General features: G+C 52.6%; 1 protein-coding gene across 1 annotated transcript; it reads left to right on the top strand.

The window, feature by feature from the left end:
* Positions 1 to 703: 703 nt before the first annotated feature.
* On the top strand, positions 704 to 2,331 carry LOC147972492 (ornithine decarboxylase-like). The gene has a single exon (XM_087521475.1). It carries the CDS (start codon positions 926 to 928, stop codon positions 2,150 to 2,152), a length of 1,227 nt encoding a protein of 408 aa, XP_087377601.1. The 5' UTR covers positions 704 to 925; the 3' UTR covers positions 2,153 to 2,331.
* The last annotated feature ends 7,852 nt before the right edge of the window (positions 2,332 to 10,183 follow it).

Raw genomic sequence — 10,183 nt, 5'->3', positions numbered from 1 at the left:
GGTCGTTTAAGGGTCCGCATTGGAGATGCCCTTGGGGCTTTAACATGATGACTTTTCGCCTGTCTACTACAATAAAGTTTGCCCTGCTCTGATGAAGAAGATGATGACTGTGGCGTGTCTTCGACTTGCTGCAGTGCTTGTAGTCATCGGTAGGTGGTATACGTACATAAATGTATTTTTTATTTTCCTTTATGGAAATAGTGTTTGATGAATAGATTGGAAGCTTTCCTCGTTTTTTTTAAATGATGGAAACCAGGCCATGCAAAGTAAGAGGTCCAGGGCCCAACACGTCCCATCCCTACGTACCAGGCCCAAACTTCGGCTTGCCGGCCCAAAATGGACAGAGCCTCGGCAACACGTGCCGCGAACATGTCCTAGAAGCCCTTTTGAAATTGCAGCCGAATAAAGAACAGCATGCGCAGCTTCCCATTTTGTTTGACCGGACCCGACACAGAGTCCCGGATCTAGCAAAGCAACGAAGAAGGGTCCTCGAACCAGCCGCAGCAAGCGACGAAGTGTTCAGAGTCGTTGGCGCTGTGCCGCACACCACACCGCACCGTTTCAGAGACAACGGGGGACGAGGGACGGGATGCCGCGCGCTCCCCCAGCTAGTGCGCCAGCCTACCTACCGTCGGAGCTCTCTGACCGCGCACCACCTAACCTAACCCGGCCACTTCTTCTAGGTTCGTCCTTCGCCACCAAGCCGCCGGCAGAGGCCCCAGAGCGCTATATAAGACGCCGAGCCCGTCGCAACCAAACCAACAAGCCACACACGCCAAGAAGCATTCCCCGAGCCAGCGATCTTCTCGCCGCAGTCCACACAGCTGCTCGTGCACGTGCCACGCCCCGAGAAACCGTAACTTACCTCGCAGAGCTAGGCTCTCATTGTTTAAGTGAGATATTCACAGTCGCATCCGTCGTCGACATGGTTGGGAGCAGCCCGATGCAGGCGGTGCTGGTGGCGCCGGGGGTGAAGGACAAGAAGGTGCTGGCGTTCCGGCGGGACGCGCTCAAGGAGAAGGACGCCGTCGCCGCGCTCATGCGCACCATCGCCGCCGGCGGCGTGCGGAGCGCCTTCTACGTCTTCGACCTCGCCCGGGTCGTCGACCTGTACCGCGGCTGGCGCCGCGCGCTCCCCGGCGTGCGCGCCTGCTACGCCGTCAAGTGCAACCCGGAGCCGGCGCTGCTCGGCGCGCTGGCCGCGCTCGGGGCGGGCTTCGACTGCGCCAGCCGCAGGGAGATCGAGGCCGTGCTCGCGCTCGGCGTGCAGCCCGGCAGCATCGTGTACGCCAACCCGTGCAAGCCCGAGGCGCACCTCGAGTACGCCGCCGAGGTGGGCGTCAGCCTCGCCACCTACGACTCCGAGGAGGAGGTGGTCAAGGTGAAGCGCTGCCACCCCGGCTGTGAGCTCATCCTCCGCATCAAGGGCCCCGACGGCGGCGAGGCCCGGGTGGACCTCGGCACCAAGTACGGCGCGCACGAGGACGAGGTCCTGCCGCTCCTCCGCGCCGCCCAGCGCGAGGGGCTCAACGTGGCCGGCGTGTCGTTCCACGTCGGGAGCGGCGCGTCCAACACGGACGTGTACCGGGGCGCCATCGAGGCCGCGCGCGGGGTCTTCGACGCGGCAGCCGGGCTCGGCATGCCGCCCATGCGCGTGCTCGATATCGGCGGCGGGTTCATGGCCGGCCCGGCGTTCGACGAGGCGGCCGCGGTCATCAACGCGGCGCTCGAGCGCTACTTCGGGGAGCTTCCGTGCGTGGAGGTGATAGGCGAGCCGGGGAGGTACTTCGCCGAGACCGCCTTCACGATGGCGGCGCGGGTCATCGGGAAGCGCACTCGCGGTGAGGTACGCGAGTACTGGATCGACGACGGCCTCTACGGCACCCTCAGCTGCATCCCCATGGACCACTACGTGCCGCACCCGAGGCCGCTCGCCGTGCCGCGCGCCGGCGAGAAGACGTACACGTCGACGGTGTTCGGGCCGACGTGCGACTCCCTCGACACGGTGGTGACCGGGTACCAGCTGCCAGAGATGAGCGTGGGGGACTGGCTCGTGTTCGACGACATGGGCGCCTACACCACCGCCTCCGGCTCCAACTTCAACGGCTTCTCCACCTCGGACATCAAGACCTACTTGGCCTACTCCAGCTGACATGGAACTAGTCATGTGGCCACGTACTACGTAGCACACGCCATTCGATTTGTTTTCGCAGTACACAAAATGAAGAGCTGTAATTAAGCTCGTACACAATGTATGTGCTTTTGTTTGTTCTATTTTTTTAATTTTAATTAGGCATATATATATATATGTATCCAATGTGGATCGTTATTCTTTTGTTTCCTAAAACGAAACTTTCTTATCAACAACTTTTTTTTTCAAGAAATTTCCAATACATCTTCAATCATAGTAGTACAAAGAACAACAGGAGTAATAAAAATTACAACCATGTCCGTGGATAACTGGACTGAGCCGAAGGCTCGCCGCCACCATCGCCCCTCCCTCACCGGAGCCGGGCAAATCTTGTTGTAGTATACAGTTGGGAAGTCGTCATGCTAAGACCCCATAGGACGAACACACCAGAGTAACAACTATCGCCTCGTACTCCCTTACATCTAGATACATCCATTTCCGCGACAAGTAATTCCGAACGGAGGGAGTAGATCAGAAGGATCAAACCTGTAAACATCCGAATGAAGACGAACGAAGACCGAATTCAAACAGATCCATCGAAGACCAACACCGACCAAATCCTGCGGATCCGACGAAGACACGCGCCCTCCGACTCAGTAGTAGATCTAGCCCAATAAGCCAGGGTGGGCCAACAATAGAAGTGTTCATAAACAATATTCTTTTACCTTTTTTCCTATGCTATACAGCTATTCCAAAAATGCCAGGGTGGGCCGTGGCCCACCCTGTCCACCCTCTACCTCCGCCACTACTCCGACTATGTTAGGCGCACCATCAGAATGGGGGTTGAGTGAGTCCTGGATTAGGGGGTATCCGGACAGCCGGACTATATTCTTTGGTCGGACTGTTGGACTATGAAAATACAAGATTGAAGACTTCGTCTCGTGTCCGGATGGGATTCTACTTGGCGTGGAATGCAAGCTAGGCAATACGGATATGTATATCTCCTCCTTTGTAACCGACCTTGTGTAACCCTAGCCCCCTCCGGCGTCTATATAAACCGGAGGGTTTTAGTCCGTAGGACAACATACAATCATACCATAGGCTAGCTTCTAGGGTTTAGCCTCTCCGATCTCGTGGTAGATCAACTCTTGTAATACTCATATCATCAAGAATAAATCAAGCAGGACGTAGGGTTTTACCTCCATCAAGAGGGCCCGAACTTGGGCAAAACATCGTGTCCCCTGTCTCCTGTTACCATCCGCCTTAGACGCACAGTTCGGGACCCCCTACTCGAGATCCGCCGGTTTTGACACCGATATTGGTGTTTTCATTGAGAGTTCCTCTGTGACGTCGCCGTAAGGAAGGATGCCTCGTCTCGTTGTTAAAAGCAACATTACCGCCGGGGGGAGCTCTGGCTGTCGGCCAAACTCTCCTGCTAGGCAGTTTCGTCATGACTGCCCGTTCGGCCGCTGCACCGACGATGACTTCTCGGGTCATCAAAAACAGCCTCCACGTCGGCTCGGAAGTCGCCGAGTAGATGGATCCAGTGGAGCTATCTTCCCTAAACGAACTCTTGTATCGCATCGCCGCCTTGGGAGTCACTATGGACTATGATCGGATTGGGCTTAAACCCGATCAAAGGAAGATTAACTCTCCATCGGTCACCCATCACGTTGCGATGGTGGAGGAACAATGCGGCAACTCTTCCTCTGTTTTGAGGACTAATTATGTCCGGATTCCCGAGCTCTCCGAGCCGGATACCCGCTTACGGGAGGACATCACCCAAGCCCTGAACCTAGAATCAGGCAGCAGTCCAGACTTATCGTGTAAAACTCCGGAACCCGAACTTCCAAGATTGAAAACTCCTCGGCCCCTGGGTCTCAGATAGGGTAGGGGTTCGGACTCAAATCCACCCACCCACCCAGACATAAACGATCTTTCCCACATCAGGCAAGAGCCCCATGAAACAGTATATCATTATTGGGCCAGATTCCTCCTTGTGGTGAACAAGGTTAAGGACTGTCGCGAGGAAGATGCAGCCTCACTTTTCTGCAATAATTGCACGGACAAGGGAATCCTTAACGCCTTAAGTCGCCGTGACATATCACGCTTCGCTGACTTGGCGTCCATAGTATGAAAGTACTGTGCGATGGAAAACGCCTGGAAAACCAAAACAAAATTTTGGGATAATCCGGCTCCGAATACACACCTAGTCCGAAGTAAAAGGGTGCACTATCGTAAGACACCCGAGCTAGTTGCAAAGAAACAAAAATCCTCTACAGGGCATGGAACCGTACTAGAGGGATGGCTTAATGGACCCTGCAAAATTTATAGTACGGCGGATACAATACCAACGCACAGCCTTAGAGCATGTTGGATACTCCGGCAGGTGGCCAAAAGTGGTGAGGATCTTCTTATCCCAAATGCCACAGAGCACATCCCGTGGATAATAATACGGTGTTAACAGTCTTTGAGACCTTTGCGTCAAATAATAGGCGCAAGTGAACACTCCACAGCATGGCCGGAATCTACCACGTAGCAGCAATAAATTCATGGAGTGACACGACTATTACCTTCAATGCCAGTGATGAACCTAAATTCTGAACAGCCTCAGCATCAGCCGCACTGGTCCTCAGTCCAACTGTGGACGGCTTTCGACTCACCAAAGTACTCATGGACGGCGGCAGCGGATTAAACCTCATCTATGAGGAAACTCTTCGAAAAATGGAAATAGACTGGAACCGCATTGAGCAAAGTAGCACAACCTTCAGGGGAATCATACCCAGTCGGGAGGCAGGATGCGCTGGGAAAATCACACTAGATGTGGTATTCGGTACGCCAGAGAATTATAGGTCCGAAGAAATTACATTTCAAGTGGCCCTGTTCAGCAGTGGATACCACACCCTTTTAGGACGTGAGGCATTCACGATCTTCCAAGTTGTACCCCATTATGGGTACATGAAGCTCAAAATGCCTAGGCCCAACAGAATCATCACCCTCGCCAGTGATCTGGACACAGCACTCCGCGCCGAAAATAAAACAGCCGCACTGGCCCTCGAGGCATTATGCGAAGCCCTCTCGGCCGAGGAATTAACCACGCTACGCTCCACAGTGGACAGGGACGACGTGATACTCGATAAGAGATCCAAGTCCACCTCTTTTAAACCAGCGGACAAAATAGTCAAATTCCAAGTCCACCCAACGGACCCTACAAAAACAGCCTCCATCGGGGCACAATTAAACCCCCGCCGTGGATGCCGCACTACGAGAGTTCCTGCGCGAGAATTGGGACATATTCGCCTGGCACCCCTCAGACATGCCAGGAATCCCACGCAAGCTGGCCGAGCATAGCCTCAATATCCTAAAGGGATTCAAGCCGGTTAAGCAAGCTCTTCGGCGTTTCTCCGAACCTAAGAGACATGCCATGGGAGAGGAACTAGCCAAGTTGTTGGAGGCCAGATTCATCAGAGAGATAAAACACCCGGACTGGCTAGCAAACCTAGTGATGGTACCAAAGAAGGATAAATCATGGCGCCTTTGTGTCGATTTCAAGGACCTCAATAAAGCTTGCCCAAAGGATCCCTTCCCCCTCCCCCGCATCGATCAAATTATCGATGCTACCGCAGGACACGAGTCATTGTGTTTTCTCGAAGCATACTCCGGTTACCACCAAATCAAGATGGCGGAGTCCGACCAAGCCGCAACGGCATTCATCACACCATACGGTCCCTTCTGTTTCAACACAATGCCTTTTGGGCTCAAAAACGCCGGCGCAACATATCAGCGCATGATTCAGACATGTCTGGAGAAACAAATCGGCAAAACAGTAGAGGCATACGTAGACGATGTGGTCATCACAACCAAGCACGTCGACTCTTTGATAGACGACTTGAGGCTCACATTCGACAACCTCCGAACATACGACAACAAGCTCAATCCGGAAAAATGCGTTTTCGGCGTACCAGCCGGAAAGCTCCTAGGTTTCATTGTCTCCAGTAGAGGTATTGAAGCTAATCCGGCCAAAATCCGAGTTTTGTCACAGTTGGCTACCCCAACAGACCTCAAACAAATCCAGAAGTTAACTGGATGCGTGGCGGCTCTAAGCCGCTTTATCTCCCGCTTAGGAGAAAAGGCTTTACCCCTTTATCGCCTCCTTCGACGCACCGAACACTTTGAGTGGACGGACGCTGCCACAGCCGGATTGGAAGAAATAAAGGCCATTTTGGAAACCAACCCAATCCTGGCCGCGCCAAACATCGGCGAACCAATGTTGTTGTACATTGCGGCAACTCATCAAGTTGTAAGCGCAGTGCTTGTCGTCGAACGAGAAGCCGACGGACATAAATTCCATCTCCAAAAGCCGGTATACTATGTATCCACTGTCCTCACTCCATGAAAATCACGGTACCCATATTATCAAAAGATAGCCTATGCGGTATTCATGGCATCCCGGAAGCTGCGACACTACTTTCAAGAGTGTTCGATTACAGTAGCCTCGGAAGTGCCACCTAATGATATTATAAACAACCGCGATGCTACGGGCCGGATTGCTAAATGGGCCATTGAGCTCCTCCCATTCGACATAACATACAAACCTCGACGGGCCATTAAGTCGCAAATATTGGCTGACTTTGTCACCGAATGGATGGAGGCCGAACTCCCTAAAGAGTACGGCGCATACTCCAATTGGATCATGCACTTTGACGGTTCTAAAATGTTGGCTGGTCTAGGGGCTGGCGTCGTCCTGACGTCCCCAACCAGAGATATCGTTCAGTACACACTGCAAATATTGTATACAGACTCCAACAATGCAGCCGAATACGAAGCTCTGTTGCATGGTCTTCGGATGGCAGTCTCCATGGGCATTCAACGCCTGGAGGTGCGTGGGGATTCAAACCTTGCAATATCCCAAATAAATGGAGACTTTGACGCCAAGGATCCGAAAATGGCGGCCTACCGAAACTCCGTCCTAAAAATGTCAGCTCGGTTCGAGGGACTCGAATTTCATCATGTGGCTCGGGAAAACAATCAAGCGGCGGATATCCTCGCCCGCATCGGCGCAAAACGTGATGCGGTCCCCCCCAACACATTTTTGGAAAGGTTGTTCAAGCCATCCGTAGTATGGGAAGGGGACACCGGTAACAATAGTCCGGACCCGGCCAAAATGCCCGATACCGAACACTCTGACACAATCGGAGGCTCCACCACCGAAATAACACCTTCAACCCACGTAATAATGGCCATTATTGCCCCGTGGACAGAACCATTCCTGGCCTACCTAACTCGGCAGGAACTTCTGGAGGACCAAAATGAGGCACGTTGCATAGTGCGGCAATCTAAGGCCTACAGGGTCCACGAGGGAGAATTGTATGAAAAAAGCACTACCGGAGTCCTTCAAAGGTGCATCTCCGAAGAGGAAGGGCAAAACCTTTTGGCAGAAATCCACGCCGGACTCGGTGGTCACCACGCCGCAGCCCGGGCTCTTGTAAGCAAGGCCTTCCGTACATGATTCTATTGGCCAACGGCCCAGACAGATGCACATGACTTGGTCGAACATTGCGCCGGTTGCCAGCTCTTTGCAAATCAAAGCCACATGCCACCCACCGCCCTCCAAACAATCCCCATTACATGGCCCTTCGCGGTCTGGGGGCTTGACATGGTTGGACCCCTTAAAGGGGGAACCCACAAGAAAAAAAATACTTACTGGTCATGGTGGATAAATTCACCAAATGGATAGAGGCCAAACCTGTTAAAACAGCCGAATCCGGACCAGTGATAGACTTCATATCTGGGGTCGTACACCGTTATGGCGTCCCCACAGCATCATCACTAACAACGGCACAAACTTCACAGCCGATGAGGTAAAACTCTGGTGCAGCAAAATGGGCATCAAGCTCGATTATGCTTCAGTCTATCACCCACAAACCAACGGCCAAGTCGAGCGAGCAAACGCTCTTATAATGAGCGACATTAAACCCAGATTAGTGTGTTCCTTAACGGAGTCTAACACGCACTGGGTAGAGGAGCTCGACTCCGTACTCTGGGGGCTGCGGACCATGCCAAATCGTAGTACCAGATATACACCCTTCTTTATGGTGTACGGCGCAGAGGCAGTCTTGCCCTGTGACATAATTCATGACTCACCTCGAGTGCACATGTACGAAGAAAGAGAAGCCGAGCTCGATCGGCAGGACAGTCTGGACACCCTGGAGGAGGAGCGCGACGTAGCCAAAGCCCGTTCCGCATTTTATCAGCAACAGGCTCGCAGATACCAAAGCAGAGAAGTACGGGCCAAAACTTATAACGTTGGCGAACTAGTTCTACGCCTGCCGGATAAGAAAAAGAACAAGCTCGAGCCCAAATGGGAAGGTCCCTTCATTATTGACCAAGTTCTGACCGGTGGAGCGTACCGACTGCGGGATGCATCGACTAGTCGACTCGAGCCGAACCCATGGAACGCGGCCAGGCTCCGAAGATTCTACGCCTAGCACCGGACTCTATGTTCGTCCCCTCCTTGTGTCCATTTTTTGCATATACATTATCTGTCTTGTTTTTCTTTCTTCCTTTCTTTTATTCTTTCTCTAGGTCTTCAAGGGCCAACTTGTGCCTCGCTTGCACATTATAGATGCGCTAGCCACGCTCATCATACCTGGGGGCTTCTTTCGCAGAAGCTTAATTATTTATCTGGGCGTCAGGCCCTGCAAATGTGTCATGCTTCCGCATGTACCTTTTTCGCCATTATATGCATCGATATGACTTAAGTTTTGGCCAAGCTGGGTTGCCTGGCTCTTGTATTTATGCCCTACATTCCCGTTAATTCGGCTACGGCATAAGGGGAGCACCTCTGTGATTGTTACTGCCGGGTCAGCCGGATGTGTACCTCAGACTGGGTGAAGCCGAAATCTAGCGTTCTTAAGGGAATATTCGGTCGGTGAACAAAAGATGATTTTTATTTATTGTCCATATCCGCCCCCAGATGTTTTTCCTGCGTTTCCTATCTCAGTCCGGACATGCACTTTAGGGCATGCCTACCCAGGGAAAGGAACCCTTAACGGAACTATTCTCCCTGGAAGATGTTTCTTACTACCCATGTAATATAACATAACTAGTTGGGCACTTGTCTGTTCAAGCACTAATGACCCCTACGCCTGGTCTCCACGCATACCCCGGTTCTTATATAACTGAGCGGGTATTAGGATACACTCCGGACTATCGGGTCCCGAGGTTGAAGCGAAAAGGTCCGCCAAGACAAATGATCTACAATCCGGTTAGAAGGCATTATACATGTCACTTTAATTACATAGTCATGCAGACTGACTAAATTCCTCTTCTATACCATCCAACAGGCGGTCTAGCTTACAATCCTGTTGGGAATACTTTGCGGCTAATTCAACTTGCCCATAAACTAAGCTAACGGGGATCTCTTTTCCATCGGGCCCCACAGGTCCGACCTCGGCCATATGATTTGGGTCTGCCTTGGTATACCGCGTCTTCACCATGGCCCAGGCTTCTCTGGCACCCTGTCGGCAGGCCGATATCTTCCATAATAGGAAGCGCCGTCGTGCTCCCTTGAGCTTCTCCGTAAGCTCTGCAACGCCCTCTGGCTGGGAGACGGATGGCCACAAGGCCTGGGCAACACCTTGCATCACCTGCCGAACTTGTTCATGCAGATGTGAGAGCTCGGATAGAAGATCACCCGCAGACACGGGCATTTCCTCCGCGGGACGACCCGTCAGCATACCTACAGACGTAATGTTGTTAGTCGGCTTCTTCGCCGAACTCCTTTAAAAGGATTCGTTCAAGCACTTACTGAAAATGTCGCGCCGAAGCCGCTTATTCTCCTCGGAGTCTGCAAGCTGGGCTCGAACGTCTTTTAGTTCCACGCTGAGCTTGATATTGGCATCTTGGAGATTGTTTTTCTCCCGCCTAACCTCAGTCAGCATGCGTTTGCCAGCCTCTAGCTGTCGCAAAACATGTTGGTCCTCCGGATTTTCTCCGGATTCATCTGAAACATCTATTGTTAGATCTGCAGCCACGCCGCACGCTATATGG

Source organism: Triticum urartu, chromosome 5A (assembly GCF_056163025.1).
Source record: "Triticum urartu cultivar PI428250 chromosome 5A, HENAU_Tu73, whole genome shotgun sequence".
NCBI classification, from domain to species: domain Eukaryota; kingdom Viridiplantae; phylum Streptophyta; class Magnoliopsida; order Poales; family Poaceae; genus Triticum; species Triticum urartu.
This window is presented reverse-complemented; position numbering and strand designations above follow the sequence as displayed.

What these genes read in the sequence shown, in the direction of transcription:
- LOC147972492 (XM_087521475.1), top strand. Translation starts at nt 926, where the DNA reads ATGGTTGGGAGCAGCCCGATGCAGGCGGTGCTGGTGGCGCCGGGGGTG.